Source organism: Rhopilema esculentum, chromosome 8 (assembly GCF_057945365.1).
Source record: "Rhopilema esculentum isolate cy_ngs chromosome 8, ASM5794536v1, whole genome shotgun sequence".
Taxonomy (NCBI): domain Eukaryota; kingdom Metazoa; phylum Cnidaria; class Scyphozoa; order Rhizostomeae; family Rhizostomatidae; genus Rhopilema; species Rhopilema esculentum.
Genome location: NC_142822.1, coordinates 9731303 through 9757831, shown reverse-complemented (window position 1 = coordinate 9757831; position 26529 = coordinate 9731303). Strand labels below are relative to the sequence as shown.

At 35.7% G+C, this 26529-nt stretch overlaps 2 protein-coding genes across 11 annotated transcripts in view; one reads left to right on the top strand and one right to left on the bottom strand.

Moving 5' to 3' along the window:
- The window catches only part of LOC135694975 (potassium voltage-gated channel protein Shaw), an 82774-nt gene extending 71712 nt beyond the window's left edge, over positions 1–11062 (top strand). For all 7 annotated transcript variants that reach the window (XM_065213888.2, XM_065213887.2, XM_065213886.2 and 4 more), the window contains 4 exons: positions 1821–2312; positions 4226–4397; positions 6619–6832; positions 8719–11062. In XM_065213888.2, the coding sequence (XP_065069960.2) occupies positions 1821–2312; positions 4226–4397; positions 6619–6832; positions 8719–9430 (1590 nt within the window). In that variant the 3' untranslated portion in view covers positions 9431–11062. The remainder of the gene's footprint in view (positions 1–1820; positions 2313–4225; positions 4398–6618; positions 6833–8718) is intronic.
- Positions 11063–20084: 9022 nt separating this feature from the next.
- On the bottom strand, positions 20085–25252 carry LOC135694881 (uncharacterized). Of its 4 annotated transcripts, none has more exons than XM_089109733.1 (4): positions 25066–25172; positions 22206–22291; positions 21676–21734; positions 20085–20559 (listed from the first exon to the last, which is right to left on the bottom strand). In XM_089109733.1, the coding sequence occupies exons 3-4, from the start codon at positions 21731–21733 to the stop codon at positions 20249–20251; spliced, it is 369 nt and encodes a 122-aa protein (XP_088965859.1). In that variant the 5' UTR covers position 21734; positions 22206–22291; positions 25066–25172; the 3' UTR covers positions 20085–20248. The 4 variants fall into 4 exon arrangements, with proteins under 4 accessions (XP_088965859.1, XP_088965858.1, XP_065069829.1 ...); XM_089109732.1 differs by having other exon boundaries at positions 21676–21737; positions 25066–25171; XM_065213757.2 differs by lacking the exon at positions 22206–22291 and having other exon boundaries at positions 25066–25252.
- Between the last annotated feature and the right edge of the window lie 1277 nt (positions 25253–26529).

Below are 26529 nucleotides of genomic sequence, written 5' to 3'. Positions count from 1 at the left end.
ATTCCAGCAAATTCTAGCTCCTTGAAGATGATTCCATCAGCAAAGTAGCTTTTAGTAATCTTGTTAGGCCTTTGAAGAGCAAAAAGTTTATCTCTTCCGTGCTGCTTGGCACATGAAACTCTATTTCTCTGCTTTGTCATCAGTGACCCAGCCTCTTTTGATTAATCTTCATTAAATATTTACAATAATTTTCATACAGTGGCTGAATAGGCCATTACTCGCTGATAAAGGTATTTAAAAATCTTGCACCAGCTGTCTGCTTGCCCAAATGTTTTAAGACACCTTCATAGTTTCCCATTGTCTATAGAAGAATACATTGCTAGCATCTTATTTAGCCCCATGGCTTGATTCGTTGATAAGTTTGTTTAATGTATTGAGTGCAGCTATCTGGAAAGATCTTTACATCCATTATCAGATTACTCATGTAGTCATTGTTTACGTGAATAAAAAAGATGGGAAGCCTTTAGAAAAACCAAATATTGCCTTCTTGAGAAAGAAATTTTTTCTATCTAATCGCATGTACTGTCAATTGGTTTGCTTATCTTAAACAAATATATATTGTTTGATACACAAAAGTATCAGATGCTCTTGCTAGACAATATCTTTTACTCAACAGTATTATTTATCTTTAACATTAATACATGGATGGTATTACGGTACGTGCAAGTAATTGATAGGTAATGTTTATTATTTGATGGTGATAGATACCTAATAATGTATGACTACTGATAAAAATTTTGAGTTCGAAATATACTATGATATTTGAAAGCTGAAAAAATCTGATATTTGATAGTATTAGTTAAAGGAGTCAGGTCCAATTATGCTGAAAATAACCCAAAAATAATATTCAGTATACCCAATATCTAAAAATGTTGGCTTCCTTCTGGCAGATTTTCATCTTAGGTAATTAGCTTGGTTTTAACCGTAAGCGACTGCAAAGATCAAGAGTATATTTATTTCAATTGAAACTTGGTTTTTAGAGCGCAAGTTTGATTTTGAAGTTTGAATAGAGATGAATTTTGAAGTTGCAATCAATTATATTGGATTCACAACAATACTTGAAAAGATGCAAATAAGAAGGATTGCTAATGCATTGAGAATTTGACAGCTGCCATAGACTTGCTAAGTAAAGTCAAGATGCCGGATGAAGTTATTACCAAGCTGCGGGCTTACCCTTAGCAGAAAGTTTTGAAAACACTTCAATTGTAAATGCAGTGTTATTTAGATTTCTAATAGCGTCAGATTTATTTATTCAATTGAGAAGAAAACAAATAAGATATCGTTAAGCAAAGAACTTGGTGGTAATCACCAAAATTATAATTATTGATGTTATCACCATGGCAGCCAAAGAGAAATGCACTGTAAAAAAGTTAAAAGATTTAGCCTGGCTTCGCAACGCGTCTATACAGCTGAGCGTAAACAATGTTTTGAGCTAACAATTAAGAACATAAACGAAAATACATATCATACTTTCTAAATCTTTCAATATCCATCATGCAAGCTTTGTTTTCATCTTGTCTAGGAGATTAGGGTTTTCCTGTTTTTCTTAGGATATATTACTTAAGTGCAGTCAAAAATTAAAGATGCTGTTGACCAATTCGCTTATCCAGCAATGCTTGTTCAAATCAAACTTTCTTTTAACAATATTCTTTGACTGTCAATAAAGATTACAAAGGACTGTGAATTTAGATATCAAGCGAAATTATTTCTTTATTTCTTTGAATTTTTTAAGCATCTTTAAATAAATGAATATTGAATGAAAAATGAAGAATGTTGAATTTCGTACTATCAGACTTCAATCTAAATCTCGTTTATTCCAGGTTTGGACGTCATTTTCCCTCTTCTTCATAATCGTTTCTGTGATCTCAATCTTTATGCACTCAATTTTGCAATACAAATTTGAGAAGAACAGCGAATTTGCAAAGACTATGTTCCTAGTGGTGAGAATAATGGACTTAATCTGCTTTACTTGGTTTTTGTTCGAGATAATTGTACGAATACTCGTCTACCATCCCACAAGAAAAAGATTCTTCGTCTCAGTAATCAACTGGATTGATGTCATATCAATGTTGACGTTCATCCCACAGTTCATATATCTAGCATTGAAAAATGACGGCAAACTGAGCGACGAAATCGAAATGATTGCTGCGTTTAGGCTATTTCGTCTCTTTAGATTCTTTCGCCTATCATCAGGCCTCGAAGTCTTAAAGCATACGATGATAGCAAGCTCAAAGGAGATCATTTTGCTTCTTATGATGCTGATGATACCAGTCACCCTCTTTGCAACCATTGTACACTTCTGTGAGAGACAGGTAGGCCTTTTACTCGTCTGCACGTTTTTATACTTCAAGATGGAATTTCTCAGATGATTTATTCTTTACAGTTTTGAATAAGTCTTTGATACTGCTAAGTTTGAAGCAAAAACATGGCATACTCGGATATTTGACATTGTGAAGAAATGATGATTATTTTGGTGTTTATTGCACAATTGTTGATGAATATTATTTTATATTAGATTTGCTAGTCTTGTTTGGCAACGTGATGGCTAATGTGTCTTCGAACTTTGAAGATACCTCAAAGTAACAGATTATACTCGAACATCCAAACGTTATTTTACAGTTTATTTTCATTGTGTTAAAGGATAAACCTATGACTCTCGCTGCTTGGTATTGTTATGTTATTGATCTAATACTAATAACACTTATGCTCTTAAGCAAAAAGAGGGACTGGAGCATGATTATAAAGCAGATACAAAGCTGACTAGAAATCGCATGACATTATTGTAATATAGATATATTTCGGTAAATTTTTCATGCAATACTACGCAAACTGCTTTCTCCTTTTCTTATGGTTGCTATCACACCCTTTTCATGGTTACAGAAAAGTTTTAATCGCATTCGAGAGTTCTAAATCTTCAGATGTTTAATCCATACTTAGTTCGGGTTAATTTAATCTAGGTTGTCGTCGCAGATGCTTGAATGTTTATCATTGAACAGCTCAAAAAATTGTTATGACAGGCAGGAATCTAAAGCAAAAACAATTTACTGTTATGGCAGCCAAAATTCTTAAATTCTTAAAGCTAAAGTCATTTACCGAAACTTGAAACAGGTGAAATTTCATTTTAGAGTTTAAAACAACCACGCATAAATAGTCTTGTCGTCACTTCGCTCTGAGGGAAAACTACGTTTTGACGTCTTTCGCATTCGCAAGCATATTTAAAATATCGAATATAGTATATCAGGCATAATTCATGCAAATTATAAAATATTAAAAAGAGGCTTATTGAGTAGCGGCCTACAATTACTCAATGATCCCTTTTTAATTCTAAATAATGCAGAAAACTCTTAATCTGCTTTCACAAACGCGTCTTTTGCAGAAAGTTGGCCTAAAATGCGTTTCCACTTAATCCTAAAGACACACGATGGATGAAAATTTTGTTAAAAGCTCGAATTTCAACGTTCTTTGAAATATGAGAGCATGCTATTACGAGGTGGAAAGCATTGCTACTCTTTTCCGTTGTTTTGTGCTGTTCCTACTTTGTTTGAACGGAGTTTATCAAGCTTTGAAAACGTCTCACAGCTAATCATTGCCTGTTTTCCGACGACCACCTTTTTACGGATTCATCAAAAAGAACAACACAAAAGAAAAAAACGATCACATGCGAAGTCACACAACCGAGTCTCACTGGTTGTCTATTTTTGACCAGCCGAAAGCCATTGTGCAAGGCACTCTTATACCCGTTTTGTGTCTTTCAATGCTAGAGCTCCTCGTAGAGTGACACAGAGACCAAGAACTTACTGCACAGCGTGGCGTTTTTAATTGCAAAACACCTCGGATACAGTGTGGAAAGAGGCCCTACTCTTTGGCATTAAGAGGCAATAAACAACAATCTATATTGACGACCTAGTGAAGTGGCCTTGTTAAAAGATATCTGGGCCCTTTAGAATGATACTTGAGGATATTGCTAATTGATGTATTTATTTGTCAATGATGTCTGATTTTACAGACTTATTCAACATTTTGAGACGTATATGATGAAAGAGATAGAACAGAATGGATGATAATAAAAGATTTAGAATTTCCTGAAAAATTGCAAGCTCTAAGACAATCTGTCAGAAGAAAACACAGAATCTTAAGTATAAGGAGAAATCATGGACATACAAAACATTTATAGGAATATATTGTAGTATATTATTTTATTTCATTCACCTTTTTTGTATTACAGGATCCAAGCACAAAGTTTAAAACTATACCAGAATCCCTTTGGTGGGCCATTGTCACCATGACTACAGTTGGATATGGAGATATGGCACCGAAAACGACTTTCGGAAAAGCATTTGGCGCATTCTGTGCATCATGCAGTTTGCTTATTCTTGCCCTTCCTGTTTCCATAATAGGTAAGTTGATTATTGCGAACTAACGGAAATCCCAGGATGATAATGTTATCAAGGCATTGTGTTCCCCTTGGAGCCTACCTATCGCGGCACTGAGCCGCGTTTGCAACCAGACATAACTGAGAATTATTCCCACATTGCCAATTTGCAAGACAAAACAATAGCCTATTGTATAATCCAACCAATGAGAATTTAGGTGACCAAATTTCGTCAGTATGAAAGGAGCAAAAGTCTTCCTTACTGGTGAATTTTTCATCAAGACATCCATTTTTACGTATGACGGCATTTCTAAACCTTTTACAAAACATTCTAATCTATGAAAACTATTAAAGTCCTAGTCTTTCTGTTTGATTCTATCCTGTCATTGGACTGAAGAGATGTGAATAAAATGCAATATACTTTTACATACTTGAAATATTTTTACATCGGAAATTTATATTCGGAACAAGTATATTAGGTTTTGGGCTTAAACGGCAAAGCAAGAGAAGGCACACGTGAAATGCGTAAGGACAAAGACTATACACAGTATGGAAGCTAATAGACAGAATAACAGCTTTTAAACGTAAAGGTTTCTCCTTTTAAGGACAAAAGTACTCTTCGTTAAAGACATCTGTCAATCAATATTGGCCAATCAAGAAGCGTATAGGTCACGCTTACTGATTGGCTAATGTTGATTAACCAATGGCTTTAGCCACTTCAGTAACTGTCGATGGCCTTTTAGTGAGATAACACCTTCAGGTTTCGTTAACCAATATTCATTACTTTAGATTTAATTTCAACAGCCTTCCTTAATCTGATGAAATCAAATAATTTACGGCACAATTTCAATCAATTGCAAGTTCACCGAGTGAATTAAAAAACTAAGCAATATCACGTGTGAACTTGCTAAACACGTTTTGTTGCGAAAATTTCATCAATATTGCATTCCGTAGAAAATGACCCAAGTGAGTTTCGTTGTTTTCAGAATGAAGATGTCATAAATGTTGCATATTATTCAGATTGCTTGAAATGTTTGTTTATGCTTCTTAGAACTCTAATTTACGTGTACAACAAAACTTTTTTGTAACATATCAAAAATGCTTTATGGCCTGTGAAGGCATTGCTATGAAGTTGAGCTCTCAAACAAATCTTCTTTGTATCATTTTCTCACCCTGAAAGCAGGACATTAATCCACTTAAACTGTGCGGTGCCCATTTTCAAAGAAACGGACGAGTCAAAGTTTTGCTGCTCAATTTCCTGCAGAGAATCTTAATATCGTATGCAAAAAGAAGCTCAATAATGCAATTGCCTTTCGCAAAGATGTGAAAACTGCAAATTTAATTCAATGAATCACACATATGTTTTATCTTTCCGATAGATAAAGAAGATTCTTTTTAAATTTAATATGTTAATATATGTTAATTTTTTGATGTACTTTTTTATTGCAGTTATCTTTTTGATATTATTTTAGTTAAATGTTTTAGCTCTAGTCTTAGTACTTTGTTATTTGGTAAATTCTTTAGTAGACTTTATTTGTTAAATTCTTGTGACATGAATAATTTATCGATTTCTTGCTTCAGAAATATATATTTCACGTTGGATTTAATCAGCTGCAAATTTTATTGAACTTACTATTATAGTTTGTTAATGGAAGGATCAAACTAAGTTGATCAAAATAACGATCATGTTATTATTTCATGCTCGCTAAACTGCAATCAATACACTAGTAATTCTTTTAAAAAAACATAATGATTTTAAACACCCATTGTGTCCAACGATTCAAATTAAGACATATTTTGAAAACAATACCAGGAATTTTATGGTGTATTTACATGAAGCAGATGCATTTTACGTTTTTTTTTCTAATTCAAACTTTGAAGGCATTAAAACTAGCTACCTAGCCGCAAAAAAGATAAAACGTTATTTCCTTTACTCATTCTCCAAAGTGACGTCATTTGCAGATTTCTTGACTATGAAAAAGAGGACCAAATTGATTAAGATTATAGAAGTCGTTACTAGACAGAACTAAATTCCGTGCGAATTTCTATTTACTGCGTGGTTTGTGTAATTCGTGCCCAATTCAATGTCAGGATATTGAAAAGCACAGTTAAATGTAGTTAAATGAAATCGAACTATACCATTAGGTTTATGTTTTTGAATGTTGTGTATTCGATATCATATAAAATAGACTTCTTTGTTTAGAATCCATCAGCAATTGTATAATTATCCTGCTTGTCCTTCGCAGGTAACAACTTTTCATTGTTCTACTCCTACGCACAAGCACGGCTAAAACTGCCAAAGAAATCCCACAATGCATTGGTGGGTGCTGCCAATGTTTTGATGGCAGACACGAATTCAAGCCATTCGCCCGACCTCGATGGCAGCGAAGAAGAAAACGGGAGTGGAAGTGATGATAATAATTCCGGGGCAGGTGAAGCTAATCTGTCTGTAGCTAAAAGGTGAGTCTGCATACGATTATTTCTCATTATGTCGTCTTGAAAGGCCTACAAATTCGCTATTATCACGAGATTCGATGTTGCGATAGTCAATTTCGCAGTTGGCAGATAATTAGATGGAATAGGCAAATTTTCATCGCTGTTCAATGTGATTGTTGGACCCTTAAAGTCAAGTTTCTTCCAGAAGCTTCTTATCTAATTAAGACCACGTCAACATGGAGACAATTTTGAATTTTCTAAATCCTCGTTGAAACAATGTGTTTTAGAATCTTTGCTTTTGAAAAGATAGACTCTGGAAGTCATTATCAAAACTGGCTTTTAATTAAGAGAATTATTACTCTCATCCAGACGAAGGGTAAAACAATTCTTATCCTTTTTAATTCAAAAGCTTGCATTCATATAGACAGAGCTTGTAGACAGAACTTATGTTAATTGCGTAAGGCAGAGTCTCTGAGATGCAAAGCGAGAACTTGACTGCGCAGGAGAAATCTGACGAACCCTTCTTATCCCGTACGGATAAACAGACTTCGCTGGTCGTTTGAATTTCCCATTGGTTGCACTAAACAATAGACCTATTGCTATGTATCCAATCGGCAGCGTAAGACTAAGGGCCTGTTTACATGAAGTGGGCTAGTTTTTGCAGGTGAGATTGTGTCCGCAACTGTTTACATAAGGACACGATTTATCCCACTTAGGTGGGGTGGCCTCTTATTTGAAAATTGTAAATGAGGTTTTTTAGCCACAATAATGAACATCAGTTTTCCTCAACAATGGCGAATAACAATTTGATTTCTTTTCTGACCCTCAAACTAGCCAGTATGCTCGGATTCGTACACGGAATTCTGAATTTGTGTCCGATCTATCAAAAGTATGCGATCAAAATATTGGTGTTATTCAATTGAAGAATTTCTACGCTTTTGCTACGGTTTTAGCAGAAGAGCCCAAACTGTTGCTGCCAATTCATACGACATTATGATTTGGTTTAGTTTGGCACCAACTTCCTCTACGCAAGCGCATTGATATTCAGTGAGTGGGCCAGCCCACCTAATTACGTTTACATGGATAATTTCCATCCCACCTGACGCAGATCCCACCTGTCCTTTTCGCGGATCTCATCTTAGCGGGCTGGCCCACTCTCAACGTAAACGCAAATACAGAGAACAAAGAAATGTAAAGAAAGCACGGATCCAACTTGTGTTAACAAGCCCAATGCAGTGGGCTACCCCACTTCATGTAAGCAGGCCCTAGTTTTCAAAGCTTTCAAAACGCACTGCAGAGCCTATTCTTAACTCTAAACGTTTGGCTGATGGGAAATAGTATCTTTAACAGCAAAAATAGAAGATTAGGAAAGTGTATGTACACCGGTTCCTGAACATAAGATTGAACGAAAAGGAACCAAAAGGAATCCAAAGTTTATCTATTTATCGATCTTCTTTCACTTGCTATTAAATGAGTTCACATGATCTAAACCTGAAGAATGTGGTCTTACACCTAAGAAATTGGCTGTGAGAAGAATAAATTTGCAAAATGATAACGTCGAGTTAATTGCACCTAAGATCGGTTAATCTCGAATCAATTATAACAACATCAAAAAAGGGAAAAAATATCACACTAACGCGCCTTTCGTCCAAAAATAGACTACAAAGGTTGGATGATGGTTTGATATAAGTTTTTAAAAATATGTCAAGGTGCAAAATTTAATTTTTAATGATTTGAGGCCATATTACATCGTAGATTAAACAATACGCGAACTTTCAACATTGCAGAAAAGAGAGAAAAATATCCCAACATTGACACTATCCCATCGCTGGAGAAACCTGCTAAACCATGCACCTTGGCCTTTCATTCAAAATACATCTTTTATAAACTCACTTCTCTCTCCTTTTCAGATATCGTCGTGACAGGCACTCACTCTATGCAGGTGGAGTTGTTAGGAATTCACGAAGGGTTCTAAGGTCACGAAGCACGGGTGTCACTGGCCTATCAAGTGACAGTGAGAAGGAGCAACGCGATTCTCTTACCAGAACATCAAACATCACTGGAACAACCGAGGCAGAGTCGCCGGTTGATAATCAGAAGGAAGCCGATGAAAAAGAGCAGAATCAAACGCAAAGTTCAGATAGCAACGTAGAACAGAAGTGCGATGGGCACACCAAGCCCAATGGGTCGATTGCTGAGAAACCACCAAGTGGAAGGAGAAGAAACCGATCAGGAGGCCAGAGAATACACCCGGTTATAAAGCTTCAAGTCACTGAAGATGGAGATGATACGAGATCAGATGGCAGGGGGTTAGACAACGAAACCTTTGACAACAGATTGGATACAATACGCACTCCACCGATGAATGAAGTGGAATATTTCGGCTCTGTTTCTCAAATCAAAAATAATTCGGATATTGAAAAGAGCTCTTCAGCAGAAACGTTAAACAAAAAGCAGTTAATGCCACAAAATTATAAGAATGTAAATAGAAATGAAACGAGAGAACAAAACGGAACCTTGTTACAAACTATGATACCGGAAAGTAGGACAGAAGTTAACTGCAACGACGAGACGTCAGTAGATAATAACGATATTGATTATGATAGAGTATCGTTTAGATAAGATAAGTAATCAGGTTTTTACAGTGGTAGCAGGATATCCAAGATTTTCTTGCATCAAAAGCAACTCTTCCAGTACATACCCTTTCCAAGTCCCTTTGCCATATTCAAAAAATCTGTCGCCATTCCCCCCAGATCAAAGGCTACCAAGACCCTTAAAACATGTATTTATTGCAAAAATGTCAACAAACTTTATCTTTCCCTCCTTTCTTCTTAATGCCTCTCCCTCTTCTACCGTCTTGATACAGGACTTTGATACAGGCACCCGGACCTTTCCCTAACATTACCAGATAAGAAAGTGAATCAAAAACCATCATTGTATTCTTAAATGCAGGAACATGACACCAGCTAGATCAAGTGCCCTACTGGATCTAATACTGTGGTATATCCAGTAATGAAGCCAAATATCTTTCTCCTTGGTAACGTGATACATTTAAGCATACCAATGCAATAAAAGAACTAGAGAAGTAAATAGTTATCTCACCTGACAAGGCACTTACCAAGGAAATACAAGGCCTCAAGGATAATCTTTTTTTCTCTTTTTTCCTGAAGCTGAGATGCAACAAAGATAAAAATCGAAAAAATGTAGCTGCAATGTAGCAATTTTGTGCAAGTATGCACAATGTAGGCCTATTTGCTCTACCTCTCAAGCTTGTAGCTAAGTTGGATATTTATCTAGCAAAAGCCATTATTTTATACCTACCTACTTTTCGTTATATTTACTCCAAATACCAATTACCTACCATTATGTCAACAAGAGTTTACAATCATCAACAGGATTTTGGATACTTCCTGTAGCTAGGCATGCAAAAAAATGTGAATGCCAAACACAATATACCATCTTTAGTATAAATGTGTCTTCGCTAATATTATTGATATTTTTTGCTTTTGGAAGATAGGAACAATTCTACACGCGTCAAAAAATGCCCATGGCGGTAAATTGATACCCTCTCTGATGCCAATTGCCTTAATAAAGAATTTCAAGATAACTACCCCCCAAGGAGTGGAATTACTGCCCCAACCAAGCATATTCTTCGGGTTTTTGAAGACCTCTTTTCCTGTTCATTATTTCAACCCTCCTGTTTCGATTATTAAAACATTTGACTAATTTTTTAAAATTCGGAATGCTTATTACAATACCCACGATAAACCCGACCACCCCTCAAGCCCTCACGTTCTTAACCACGGGGTACCTGAGGTCTCCGCGTACATCAAAGGCAATTGAAAGAGAGGAAGTGTGACATCTTGAAGGGTCTATTCATCTTCTCAAGTCCATAATAGAACAACATGTTGGTAATCATTGAAAGAGACACACTAACGCTTTTAATCTACTCCGACGATCCTGTCTTTGTAGGAAAATTCTAGATCAAAATCTACAAGCCCTGCAAAACTACAAGGAATAGATGCAGCCATTACCCCCTAGCCTCTTTTCTGGGTGTATTGGCAACCATCTTGATAATAAAAAAAAGACTACAATGTTGGCGGGATTTCGTTATCCTTAATCCCTTATCCTTATCTTTATAATAAACCCTTATCCTTAGTCAATTGTGATAAAGATTAAAATCACTGTAAGTAGTTCGTATAAAAGTTAATGTAAATAGTTTTCAGGATCTACAAGATCTTTTCCATTATAAGAGCCAGTTGTTTTTATTTGGTAAACATCTCTTTCGTTTCCTAAACCCGCTTATGCCTATTTGAAGGCATCCTATCTATAATGGCTTAAAGATAAGGCTTTTTAACCTAGCAACGCCTCCAAAATGCTTGCAAGAACTTTCTTTAGTGTCTTGGTGACCTTTCCTTTCCATTTTTTGTTATACCCACAAACTTTTGAAAGTTATAATTTCATAAATATAAACTCACTTTTCGCACTTAGTTTCGTTATTTTTGTTGATTTAAATGCCAAAATTGACTTGAAGGTTTCTTTAATATCAAATGCTAAAAAGCTTATTTTTAGAAACACAAAAACAGAACATGATGTAACTTAAAACAGAACACCTAATAAGACACAAGGAGTTATTTCTATTTATCTGTGTCAATAAAACATCAAACTTTAGAATAAAGATTTCCGAGCAGTTCTTTAGGTTAAGGGTGACAATGCAATTACTTTTAATATCTTGTTTATAAGAATTAAAAATATGAAAACTTAAACAATTAAGATTGCACTTACATTTGTTCTTGATGTAATAATGGTATTGATAGACGAAAAATAAAGATTTGTGATGCAATCACTGCAAAATGTCTTAGAGCTCCAACGGCACTTATAAAGTCAAATTCAACAATCCCCTTTCCAACTTCAAATCTATAAAAGCCATTTCATTGTCAAGCGACGTATTGTCAAGAGAGTAGTGAGTTTTTACTGACATGTTTATGATGTTTATCCTAACGGTCAACCTTTTTCCAGGATGAAGAGATAGAGAGACAAGTGGCATTTTGGAAAGGAAATATTAAAAGAAAACAAGGCACAGGGATTTGGATATTGCAAATATTTTTGACAGGCATGTTTTGACAGTTATGAAAATAATTATATTCCTGAATTTTTTAAGTGGCAATTTGCTTATTGCACCAATCGCTAGCAGAGCCGGCGAGATGGGGCAGGGGGCATATTTGCCCCAGCTCCTTGTTGCCTAGGGGGCCTCGAAAAGTAATGAATTCCATTATTAAAATGGATTTAATCAAAAATACTTTGAGTCTGCAAAAAAATTGTTCACGACTTAACCAATCGAAAAAAAGTGACTGCACGCAATAATTTTGAAATAGCTTTTTAACTATTCTAAAGGGCGCGGTCGCAGTATGTTCTGCTCGCACGCTTTACAGGTTTTCCTCAGGGTCTTAGAGCTCGGCACAACTAACAGCAACGCCACTGAAATACTGCAATTGAATTGTAAAATTTGACTTTGAGAGCTTGTAAAATTCCCAAAAAACCAGAGATGGGAATTGAAAGCAACTGGAGAACTTATTCCTGTTAGATGATTGGAAATCAAAGTAGCCCAGGCAGGCCAGAAATAGACGACCGATGGGGGTCGGTTATAAGCCTTTGCACGTGATTGTATTCTTATTCTTTTACATTGTATTTTTATTCTTTTACATTGTATTCTTATTCTTTTACATTGCTCTTTCTAGTCAATCAAAACTAGAAAATTACTTGCCTGACAAAGCTAGCGATTGGATGAAATATGGTAAAAAAACCCAGCTGTACGGGTGGCACATATCAATGTTAATATTTTATTATGTGACCCCCTTCGCCCCCTTCCCCCATCAGGAATACTTGATTATGCTAGTAGAAAAATTCTACAATTTGCTCTCAGCACCAACACTGTCCCTCCTGCCTTAATCTGGTGCAGGCGTTCCTGGTTTCCAAGACTTGATAAACTTTGTTTCAACGTGATTTAGGAAGACAAAACAACTACAGAATGATTGTTTGGCAACTGATGATTTCAGGCAAACAGTTTTCCCTGGACGTTGCAACAATTGAGCTATTTTAAAAGAACTTTGCTCTTTATCCGCCATTTTTCTTTAACGTCGTTGAATTCTTTGCAGAAGTTAAGTTAAATTTCTTTAGAAATACATCATTGTTGCTTATCCACATGTGCATGAAAATGCACATGAAAGCGTGTATTCCCTTCGGGTATAAGAAGGCCTCGTTTGTCTTCTTTCTTTCTCATAGAACACGTTTGCCAGCCTGTATATAGGCCCTACAATTAACCAACAGCCTGTATTTCTGGAATCAACACTGCACAATGCCTACCTAGTTTGCAGATAATATTCAATATCGAAATTTTCAAGCTATTTTATGCACTGCCAAATATTTCATGCATTCGATATTTCACTTGAGAAGTTTGCAAGATTCGCGACGATGAAAGAACTATGGATCTGTCAACATCAGGAATAAGGTTTGAATTTTTCATAGTAATCACCTTTCTATTTCTATTGTATTTTCATGAGCTTCATTGTTTGCTGTCTTCTCAACTAAGTGAAACTACAGAATGCATAGAGCCCAAGTTCATAACTCCTGCCCCCTTCACATTAACACCTTAATACTGGAAAGGCAAAGCGTCACTATTTTGTAACAAATTTGACTCGGTAGCAAAAAATACCGAAGAGATCTCAATGAATTAGATGTCTAAGCAGAATGTACGCATTTGATTTGTTGGCATCATTTATTTTTGCCAGAAATGCTGCGAAGTTTAAAGAGCCTCGTAGTTCTAGCAAAAAGACACTTTCGAAAGATGGTAATTGGCTTATATGATTTCATAATGTCGTCAACTTTGACATTTGGGTCCCTACATTTAATGCTGGGAAATTTTCCAACAGATCCTATTCGGGGAGGGTTATACCGCGGCAAAAAGTGAGACTGGTAAACGTTTCTATTGTCTCAGAGGCACCATATCCAAAAGCATTTTACTTGCCATTTAATAACACTGAACGGTTGACTGACTAGACATAATGCCTTCAATTGTTTACGCCAATTGTTGTGATTCTACCAACCAACTAATCATATTGATGGATTTTCACGAATTTTCTTGGTAATGGTTTTGAAAAAAGCAAACATTTAGTAAACTACAGCTTTTCGTCTGACACTCTTCAGAGTCTAAAACGTCAGAACATAGATCGAAAACTCTACGCTAAGAAATATATGTACCCAGTTGTGGATCGAAAAAGGGCAATCAGAAACGCAAGCGCATGACTGTTGAGGCTGCCCAATCAGTGCCGCTTGCCTATTGAGAATGTTACCAATGGTTACCAATGCTCACCTTAGGACTCCATTGGTAACATTCTCAATAGGCAAGTCTTTGTTTTCTTGTAGGTAAGATATGATAAGCATAACATAAAGTTATGTTGATAATAAATGAACCGTCTAAAAAGCAAAGTTTAATATGGAATCTGTTTTTGAGGTATGAATATAGGAAGATAGGAATATACAATATGTGGAATATTGTACACTAATCTGCAACTTTGAATTCCCTCAACCTGTTTCCATTTTAAAGGTCTTGGCAACCTTTTGGATGTGATAATCGTTTTGAGGAAGCTGGACATTAGCAATGTTTAAATTAGCTTCAAATGTTGCATCTGCAGGGACATTAGTCAGGAAATCCATAGTCTCTTGATCTACTGCTGCATTCAGTTGTTGCACCTGTCTCGACAAGGCTATTTGGGATTGCTTTTCTCTTCCAACGAATAGATATCCAAGACATTTTCAATAACATCGCTGCACTTATTTGAATGGCTTTTAAATCCGTGCTGAAAAGCTATTTTAATGGATTTCCCAAGAAATATATCAATTTCATTTTTAAAGTCTCTGTTTATAGTGGCTGATAGTCAAAATGTTCTCTGCCCTAGACATAACCTTGTCGGCCCAATCTCTCAGCTGCAAGTCCAAATTCTAAATTTTCTCCAGCACATTTCGCTTCGATATTTGTAGCCCAATCAGGCCTATTACAGAAGAAGAAGACTTCAACCTACCATTCGATTCCATTGTTAGCATTTTCAATATGCCAGCGGCATGAATTGTGCTCCGTTTCTGATTTGCCTATTTTGATCCACAAATGGATATATTTATTTCCTAGCATAGAATTTTTTGATCTATATTCTGATGCTCATTTTTTGAAGAGTGTCAAATAAAACGCTTAAACATGTTTTAAAATGACTGCTTTTCAAGGCCATTTTTTTAATTCTGTACTGCCGAAAAATTGATTGCAAATAAGAGATAAACATTTCAATTAAATAAGTTTTAATATCGGTTTTTATGAAGCAGCCATCATCAAAATAGATTGGCAAAATAGTTACTGACCTAGCTAACTCTTTTGATCTGATGGTGTAAATTAATTAAGTTGAAATCATGCCGCATGCAAACAAAGCACAATGTGTCACTCTAGTGCTTGAACACAGAAAGAAACCCAGGTCATATTTTAACATGTTTTTGTTCTGCACCAAAATATCGATCTCGGTTAATTAAAACAGACGAAAGAGCACTGCTTCAGCAGTTTTATGGACCCTTTATTTGCACCAGGCCCAAGAGCAACCCCCACCCTTTTTCTACCTTCCGTGAACAGCCTACCATGGGCTGTTTTCGACTTTTCCAACTGTCTGGCGACCTTTTTGGAAATTGTGCGCTCCTTTTGAAGAATGAGAATCAGATGGAAAAGTTTATGAGATCTTTAGGTTAATTTATTTCAAGGAGTAACTCAAAGTTAAGTTGTTTATTCCAAAAATTGATCATGTTTTGCTAGAAAAGGAAGTTCACGTTTTGGAAGATAACTAAGGCGTCCATAAGGCTGTGTTCTTTACTCCCTGCCTTCATTCAAACAGTTTTCAATTTCTTGCGCTAAAAAGTTGTCCAATCGTTTTGTCATATATCAAACCAAATAGAACTGTGGAGCATAATTGTGATAGAATATCTGTCTCTTGTGCCTAGGATTCTTGGTTCTCTGTCGATTTTGTAAATACCCCAGACCCATTTCCGGCTATCTCTTGAATAGAATGTCATAGTTGCGAAACATTTTCTGTCGCCAACCATAGTGGATGCCTTCATCAAGCTCTGAACAGTCAATCTTATTTTTTTGCAGTAAAGACGTACTATTGAATTATAGGCGCATTCATTAAAGTACTGTGTAACTATACAGCCATATCCCAGTTAAAGATTAAACCAAAGCGGCAAATCTGCTGGGCCCCCAAAATTCGACTTTCCGGACCCTTCGAGTCGGAGCCATTATGGAGGAGCAGCGAATTTTCAGCCGGAAAATTTATCTATTAGGAGAGAAATTTTAATAAGATGCCTTCAGGCATGCTCAGACTAAATATTATTGTTTTGGCACAATTATTTTGAAAAATTCTTTAGAAAAAGAATAGAGAGCCTTCTGTCAGTAATTAGGGTCTAAAATTTTGTATACAGCGTTCTACTTCAATTTTAAACGCCCCCTCTACCATCTCCCCTCCTTCAAATTTGTTCTGGATCCTGCCTTTCAATCTATGTAGTCAGTGATACTTCATTTTTACATATTAATTTGGTAATATAACAAGTAATTGGGTTGTGATTGTCGAGAAACTTGGTAAAAGCGATAAATTAATGAACGCTTTGCATCGGAACCTGAGTGTGAATGAGTTTCTTTGAACTGAATTGAATATTTTGAATAGAAAAAGGTTGTTGAATGAAACAATTTTTAATAAAACCAACATGAGATAATGTGCGTTACTGGCTAATAGGCAGGGAATTTTCTGCAGAAATTTTGACAAAAGTGCATAGTGCCAGTAAAGATTTAAAAGCAAGGATGCATACTGCACCATGATAGCAGGATAAAACAATAAGATTTGATTAATTTTTAGAGACCTATTCCCAAGTTTTCTCCTGCCCTTTTCTTGCGCAGGTGCCCCTGCCAAAATTAAAGGCTCAACGCAAGCACAGAAAAATGAGAACATAACTTCACTAAGCAAAAGGCCATTGTAAGAAAATGACATTAGCACTAGATTTGTTTACACCAGCAGTAGAAGAGATTTCCAAGAGAATAAGCAGCTAGGCTGCTTCTAACGGAAAGGAAATAGAAAACCTTTGGTTGGCTCCTGCGTGTCCACTCCGACGGGAACCAAAGCTCAACGTAATGAGAAAGGTGGATTTTTTACTCAAATCTATGACAGTGAAACTTGGCAACTTTTGGAATTGGAAAGAAATCACTGAAAGTGGGTATTTTCTAAAACCAATCTAGGCCAAGATTCCTCTTTGCTAACAACATCACATCATCTGATGCATAAAATCATATTTATGCATGGAATTTGCCCATTGCTACAGATATGAATACAAAAGATACTTTAGAAAGAGCACCACGCCAATTTGATTCAATACACTATTTGGACGTAATAGCTTTTGTTAGTATAAGGGCATTTGCAACTTATAATAGAAATGTTGGCATTTTTGTTTCACAAAGTGTTCCGTTTTCACTTATCACCATTCTGAACAAACCTACAAATTTACTCTTTGGTGCCTAATTGCCGCCCCCCCCCCCTCCAGCTAATTAATTTCTGAAAGTTTTTTAACCCCCAACTGATTGATTGATTTTGGCACTTTCATGTTAAAAACTGTAGTGAAAAAAAATCAAAACTTTTGCGATTTATACCGGAAAATAAAACGAATAATACAGCTGAAGTTTGAGGATGTGTGTGGGGAATTTCGTAAGATTGTATTTAAGGCTTAGAAGACTTAGTGCGCAAGTTACCCGAGCCCACAATAATTCCTGTCCGCAAAAACCGTTTGTTTTATCAATTTTCTTAGCTTCCAAACATTTTGCATTATCATTTGTTCTGTTGATATGGTTTCTATAAAAAACTGATTTAAATGCATTTTGAGTATTCAGTATATGTAACTTCATAATTTAGACCCCCCGGTTTTGGAACCTCATTATAACCTCAGAATAATTATTTAATATTTTATCTCAATGTAAAGGGCATTTTTTAGATCTCTCAGACGAGCTCGGGTACATAATTGAATGCGTGGATACGCTGGGGACATGGTATCATATTGTTTGCGGAGAAGAAAAAAGGCTTTAATTCTGCTGGGAGGCCTAAATAAGGAAGGAAAATAGATGGATGGTACTTGACTAGAAGAAGACCAAGAGGTATTGTGATTGCTTATGAAGAAGTGGAAAAGATGAATGAATATAGATACAAAGGAAATATAGTAAGGCTTATGATTGAAAGATGTTAGAATACCAATTTGTTCAAAGTGAAATCATGGTCATATTCTTCTTAACAGCTTTGCCTTAACAGCTTTTCCTTAACAGCAGCAAAATAACAACAGAGAAAGCTGTGGTCCTACAAAGTATGGAAAAACTATTGATGAGCGAACCAAGAAAAGCTAGTTAGACTGAGTGACACCAAGTGGGTATAGTGATCATCTGAGTTGACATCCATGAAAGAAAAAGGCCAAGGGAACTTAGTGGCCTAAATAAACTTTGGGTTCTTCCAAAAACATTCTTTTATATTTATCTTGCATATACATAAGGCTGACACTGACACATGTTTAAGCATGATGAGGTACACTAATCGTGATTAATCGTGGGACCCATCTAGTAAACATCCTCACTTTCGTTTGAGTAAGATCGATGCACGCAGGGAAACAACCAAGACAGATTTTATAATGGAGAATGGCAGATCACCAAGGAAATAAAGTGGACATTTGAAGAATTAAAACTTACATAGATTTGGAAAGTAAGATGACATAAGTAAAGATCATCAGTACATGGATGCATGTGGCGAATGATGATAATGTCTTTCTAAGCAGACCCTCCTCGCCTTTGACCTCCTTTCTATTATACCCACACTCGGTTATCCAGGGTAGCATGATGATGATCGCGAGACCCTAACCCTAATCCTAACCCTAATCCTAATCCTAATCCTAATCCTAATCCTAATCCTAACCTGTTTTGACTGGTATGTGGTCGTCTTCAGAGCAACTGAGAATGTTGTTTTAGTTAGCTGTTTTCATAGCTGAGAATTCAATTAAATATTAATTTAGTGTTCATATGATGTGAAGGTGTAGCTCTGAAACATTTTAAAACACCAAGTAACGCTCGAAACATTTTCGCACAGCGCTTAAAATGAAATGAGCACAATAAATAAAATCGATGGTTATTTCTTCAAAGAGTATCTGTTCTCTTCTATACGTTCACTATATATAAAAGCCTTTTCATTTATGGCTTAGTGATAGATGCATTGTCTTTTGTGTACAGAAGCACAATGCTTGCAAAAGTTCTTGGTATATACTATACAGAATCATGGAAATTCTATGCCATTGCTTTATACTCGTATTAGCAATTTATTTCGCCTAAAGCTCTAGCCAACACAATCATTAGGTTATTTTCTCGCCTAAAAAACAGTTTGTTCAAAGTTTGATTGATCGAGCATTTCACGCTTTCGTCGGCGTTACTGTCGGGATTTTTCCTTGTATACATTGGTGAGAACATTTGAAAATTGCATGTACTAGGCTATTGATAAGCAGCGTTTCCGTCAGCGTGTTGTCAGCGTTTCCATTAGCGTTTTGTCAGCGTTTCCGTCAGCGATTTTCAGCGTTCCCTTCAGTGTAGCTGTCAGTGTTTCCTTACTTGTTGATCTTTCGAAACACAAAATTTGAAAAATATCATCATTTAAGCTGTCAACGATCTAGATGTAATTTAAAACATCAACGAAATAAAATCTTTAAAATGATCATAAGTGCCTTTAAAATGTTTTTCAGCCATCCGTTACAATCAAGGTGTATCTGCCATCTGTTGTAATCAAGAAAACTGTTGCAAATGTCATGGTAAACTGATTTTTTTACCATTTTCAAAACCATTTCCTAACAAAAACAGCCCTGACGTGTGCTGTATGAAGCTCTTTTCCAAGTTCTGAATTCGTATAAATACATGCTCTTGCTACATTAAATTAAAACATTTTAATTTTCAATTCGTTTTTTCAACGCTCCGTCTACCACCAACACCATCCCACCCCACCCCACCCCACCCCCTCCAAGCTCACTAAGTCATGCATCTTGCCTTGGTCAACTGAGTTTTATTTCCAAAGTTTTAGCGTTTGATCCACTAAACTTCTTACGCAAAACACTGATGAAACTTTTAGTTCTCTGTTTGATTGCAAAAAACAGACAGTTGAAGGATGCAAAAATTAAAGACAATTAATTGAAACACAAAAACATTTAATCTTTTCTTTTATGAGAAAAGCAGTTATTTGCCACTATATATGTTTCACAAAATCAGCTGAGTGTCGTCCAATGTTATTGCTAATTAAGACATTTGTTCTTCTATTTAAAGAAAATAATCAGGAACAAGCTAGCGTCCAGACATTACTTTTTGTAGTAGCTCGGGTAGAAATAATTCTGATAAGCCTGGTAACATATGCAATCTTTGCCAGTAACAGCGTTCTTCCATTTGTCCGGCTTCACGACTGCGCAAGACCCACATGACCGGATGCCCGGGTTGCAAAACAGAAATTGACAACTGCATCCGTACAGCTCCCGGAAGTCCATGCAGTTATACCGGACCTTATCAACTCGGATCCATTGACGCATGCTTCGTGTTTCTATTGATGTCTCTCGTGTTTGTTCGTCGCTTTTTGCAACTGCATCTTCGGGCGTTTCCAAGTACATTCCATTAGCTACAAATTTATAATTATAATTAAAATATAGAGTTATATTGTATTCGTTTGAACATAAGAAAATCAGTGAGACCTGAAAGTACACACCTCGTCGCTGTCCGTTTCAACGTTGGCAGAAAGTATTTTCTTTCCATTAGTTCTCTGTTTGATTGCAAATAACAGACAGTCCTTAATACTCACATTAACAAACTGCTCCATCTTTCAAAGGTACTTTCAATTTTCGGTTCAACTGATTTTCAATATAAGTGTGCTAGTGACTGATTAAGTAGTTTTATTCGTGTTATCTTAAGTTTTCCTTTCTAAAAAGCAACTCTTTGACATTTGGTAGTTGAGCAACATTAATAACTTATTGGTGCTAAAACAAACAGGAAGTTAAAAAAACTGGGTGAATAGAAGAGGAAGGTTGCAACTTGCGGTGTCCTGTTCTTCTCGCAAAAGCATTAACAACTCTGCCTATATGGCATTGACCATCTGATGCCAGACCATTAAACAGTAGTCTCATTTTTTAAAGAAAATGGCTTTCCTTGTGTAAATTCACACTGTCACACTGGCATAGCTGTTGAAAATGTTGTTCTTTTTGTCAAAGCAGATTTTGCAATTTCCATTTCCTAATGGTATTCCGCAAAATAACCCCAAAATTTCATCATTCAAAACTTTTCTACAAAAATTACGTTAAAATGTTCAGTACTGTGTACATTATCAATAAATATTGTGTTGCACAGAAAGATATTCAGCGTCTGATTGAACAAAATTTTTTCGTTGTATAGTCAAGGACGGGTTCAAGCAATAATGATTAAAGGGAGGGTGTTAGATGCTTGTTGGATGTTGGTGCCACACCCATCAGGCTACTTAAAAATTGTGGAGGCGCCCATTTTCAATATTCGTTTTTAGCTGTACGATGAAGAAGAAAAGAAGATAAATAATGGAAAACCTTCGCGTTATTTTGTTACTGCTGAGTACCAAAAATAATTTTTACCGAATAGAGCGAAATTTAACGATGGAATTACAAAAATATTGGGGAGTTCCACATCCCTACACCCCATTGCCCCCTCCTGTCCTGTGTATAATCTGTTCCTGTGTATAGTTTATATTCGAAGCAAAAGTTTATATTCTCACCTGTTAGTAAGAAATACGCCAGTGCGATGACAAAAAGAGTTTCCATTGCTCTTGTCATTCTGCTGTTGAAACAGAACGGAGAAAAATGTCAAGCAAAAAGTTCTTATACACATTACAGCCGTACAGGATCTTGGTGTCACGCACTTTTCTTTTTACAAGAACCAGTAAATTTTTGTTCAGGCTGACTTTTTTTAATTTTTTCGAAAATCTGAGGCTGGATTGTTCTTGATTTGTTCTTAAATTGATAGGGTGTAAACAGTGCGATTGCTAGCTTTTTTGTTTTAGGGAGGTGTTCAGGCCTCATTTGCCAACAGAGTCAGTGAGACAACCTACATTTGCCAAAAAGTTTGAATATTCACCGAAAAAGCACTCACACACGGCAAAAATTTTCGTTTTTTGAAATTAAATGTTGTTCAAAAATGCATTTTGCAGTAGCTCAACCTCAGCTTGTTCTTAATTTGTTCTTTTGACCAATTTCGTGTTAAAATTGTTCTTATAAGAAGAAAAGAGTGTGATTTGTATTAACGTACCTTTTGGACGATCCTTATCCAGGCGCTTTACCCTATATGTGATTTCGTATGCCGAGAAGTACCTTAGTGTCGAATCTTTCAGTAATCTAAGAAAAATACATACTTATCTTGTAAAAGAAAATATTCTTTTAAAGCATATATAATCCTCCTTCTGCAGCATAAGAGCAGAAACCACGAAGAAATTCGAAAACCTTTTTTCTATGATTTGCTTTACCGTTTTAGATACTCAAATCCGGGGGTCATTTGAAGCGCAATTTTCATAATCGGGGGGTTATCACATCTCTTAGCAATGAGACGCACAAATTCTTGCGACAAAGATAAAAACATTATTGATGTTATAAGAAAGATTTAGATTGCTTTACAGAAAGAAAAAGTAAGTTTAGTTTTCAAGTTGGGTTTTCTGAAGAATTTTATGAAAAATATCTCTAACTATTTAAGTTATTTGAAAACCTTTGTCCAAAGACCTTTGCTTGCACTTCTTGAGCGGTGCTAAAATGCTTTTAACCACAAATATTCAATGTGAAAGACTTATTTCTTATAAAATAATTATTGCGTTGGATGCCATGGATGATTCTCTGAGTAGTTGTCGGAACACCGATGTGGCCTGTTTAGCTATTACAAACAGTCTTTTAGCTATCGTTAAGTTAATAAAAATTTCTACAAGCATCTTGGCAGCTTTTTTTGCAAGCCAAGTTAAGCCTAAATTAAGATCTTCTTTACTGAACTTTTTTAGTTATAGCTAGTGCTCTTGACTGCACAGAAGACCAAAAGAGGCTCTTAAGCAAAATTGCCTCGATGCATGTTATTTCTCTAATTGCAAGCAATGCAAGCATGCTTAAGAAGAGGTACCATGGAAGCGGAGTGAGCTACCCCCCTCACCAAAACAATTCCAAAACATGCTTAAAACCATTCAAAAATCGCCCTAACGTTTTAGACCCTGTGATATGTGCTCAGTTTGTGATATGCTCCGTAGTCCGTGGTCCTTACTTATAAATTCCTTCACTGCATTTTCCCGCTGCATTAAGCACGAGAAGATACGGCAACGCAAACTTGGGTTCTTGCTTGTAACTTCTCCGCAGAAATCAAATTTTTAAAGCTTATCGCAGAATTTGTAAACTTTCGCTATAATTCTAAGAATCTGGTGGCGCAAAGTTTCCGCGAGAAGTTGGCTAGAAATTGTGTATAGATTTTAAGAATACTAAATTATCAACTTGGATAATCTGTTAGTGGTTGTGGAAAATCTTTTCATCTCTTCCTAAACAAGTAAACGCGGAAACAAAAGCATTTTAGAAACCGAATTGAGATAAATACACGCGCAGATTTGCATGACCCGGAATCAGAGATAGAAGTCAGATTAATAATAATAATTATTATACATATTTAGCTTGATTAAATGAAGTTTAATCATTTTCAATATATGACAGAGTACATCTTTTTGGAGTCTGTTAGGCTTCTTTTGCACAGATTGCACGATTGTGGAGTTTGTGTTTATTGTAGCAGTGCTAAAGTAACATTACATTGTGTATTTGTTACGCCCAAAGCAAAAAGTGTGCAAGTGTGCATTGGCCTTGGGTATATAAACTTTATGTTGGCATAGTTTCATTCTCGCACGTTACAAGACAACCTGAAGTTGGACGATGGAGAGCAAAGGTTTTTCCTTTGCAATCCTGCCCACTCAACCCAGGTCTAGATATTTTTCAGGTTTTTATATGCATGTCAACATTCTAATTCCTCTTCATGCATTAGTTAATGGCCGTGGGTCTTGCGAATGTTGCATTAATAAAGTATTGCTGGTCTGCAGAAGAAGGCCGTTGTTTCTTCTTCTTAATCCTCTAAAAATGGCTGGGTTTTTATTCATGGCCTTCTTTGCTATTGGCGCACCGACAGCCAAATAATATATACATATATAAAATTATTTATACAGGATAGACCTTTCAGTACAATGAAGTACTGCAATCGATAAGGTTCTTGCACAATGCAAGATTTTTTGCATTTAACAATTGATTTGCAAATTGAATCAGAATGTTATTGGTCTAGCTACCAGCATGATCTTGTGTTACGCTTCTCTCTCTCTCAAAAGATTGAATAGATACATATATAAATAGATAACCCAGGCTAGTCTAACAACTATCTTTTACTGAACCATTTCTGCGAATTACTTGCTTTCGCTTCTATATAATCCTTCGTTGCTTGTTTTTGAATAACGATTTTGGAGCTCGCTAATTACTTACCCCTACTGATTACTCTTACAGAGCATCGACATTTACCTCATTACTGAGTCTATATTTGCCAAAGTTTCATGTTTGAAAAGTTACCAATAACCTGTACTAGTGTTTTTTGCTAAGAATCAAATAAAATACAGTAGTTTTCAAGTGAAGACTTTAATGCGAACTGTGAAAAATGGTTTTGTTGATCTGACAACATAGAAAAGCTTCAGTGACCAATAGCAAGAAACTTATGCGTTTCGTGGAATGCAGATATATTTGCCTATTAAGTAAATAAGACAACTAAGCTGCTTTAAAGTGAAAAAAAAATCAACAAATGCTTTCCGTGTTTACAATTTGATAAGAAAGTAGCTATTTAAAATGCATTTTTAGGCTTTAATTTTCTCGTCTTTCGTGCGTCTCAGTATATTTTAAGTCAATCAATATCATTTGTTTTGTATGACAATTTTGAGGTTAGCATATAAAAATAAAATCAAGGCAATGTTTCTGGCTAACATAGAATATGTTTTAATATAGTTCAATATATATTATAATGATAATATAAAAATCCAAATATATTGGAACCTGTGTTTCCATAAAAGCATGCATTGACAATACTTCAATTGGATAAGACAAATACAACATGTAATACAAACCTGTGAATATATTTCAAGGCGTTTGCAATGTTCATTTAGCTTCGTGCTCTTTGTGGCTTTGACTACGACTGCACTCCTTTTAATAGTGCTTGCAAACCAACCAATACCGCCGTTACGCAATTGCAAATGCATCCGTGAATGTAAGGTATTTTCTCACGATTTTGACCAATGAATCAAGGCGGCAGCCAATTATTACAGATGATTGCTTAGTGTGGCAAACTGCACCTGGTAATCAGACTATTTTGACAGAGAAGCTCCGACATTTTACACCACTCTTACATCAAAATAACCTCTCCAGGGGATGATGCCTAAGGCTACCCAACTTGAAGCAACCATTAGTGAACTCGTATTATCTGAATTTTCTTTTTGATCAAACAGCGTAGAATCTTCCTCGTGTTTTTGTTCATTCAAAAGCAGTTTCTATTTAGATACTTTGATCGACAAATTTTTAGTTTCAGATTTACTAAAGCATTGCATCACATTTGTTACTTTCCTTGATCACCTTAGTAAATCAAGCAGCCAGTGCAAGTGCTGCAATTTTTACAAAACCCTACACGAAAAGATCATTTTTCAAAAGGACAAGCTACCTAAACTTGTTCTGTTCATATACCATGAATTCCTGTCTTCTCAACGATGAAGCAGATGTTGAAAGCATGAGGACATTGCAAATTCTTTTGACTTATGATTGAAAAGAAACTATCATTTATTTGCTAAACATTGTTATGTGACGAAGGCTCCTGCTAGCAAATCTGCTTTGTAACTGTTTTAATGAAGACAAAATTATAACTTATTTTATTTTCTTTTTATCTTTCTATTATCTTTTTATGTATATCGTTATAGTATTGTGTTATACAAAGATGTTATTGTAGAATTTCAACTTCGTACTTTGATCATTTTTATGGTATGGGAAATAGTTGAAACAATCAGAAGGAAAAGCGATTCAGTAACAATGACTCTGCAGCCGACTGTACATTACCGACAGTTTGACATTAATCCAAAGAAAAAGCCTCTTTATCAGCAAGTTTTTAAAAGCCTGACGCAATATTTGCTCAGAGCATGAGCAGTAAGTTGCATCAATTGTGGCCGAAATACACTTGCACTAAAGATGGTTGCAAGATATAAGTGCTTGATTCTTTACAGTTCAAATTATACTTAACTGCACATTCCTCCAGGGCTGTTAACTTTCTCCTTTGCTTTTCATTACCTATCTGACATTTACGAAAGCAAGCAAACAACAATAGAACAATGAGTTGCATCAATTGTTGCAGCAGCACACTTTTGATGTTAAATGATGCAATATTTAATCACTTATTTTCTATACAGTACAAATTATTCTTAACCGCATATTCCTTCAGGATAACAATAACAATTTGTTGTATCAATTGTAGCAGTCAATGTTCTAAAGATAATTTCTCTTGCTTATTCTTTTTTATAGCAACTTGATTGTTGTTAAAAAATTTCAAA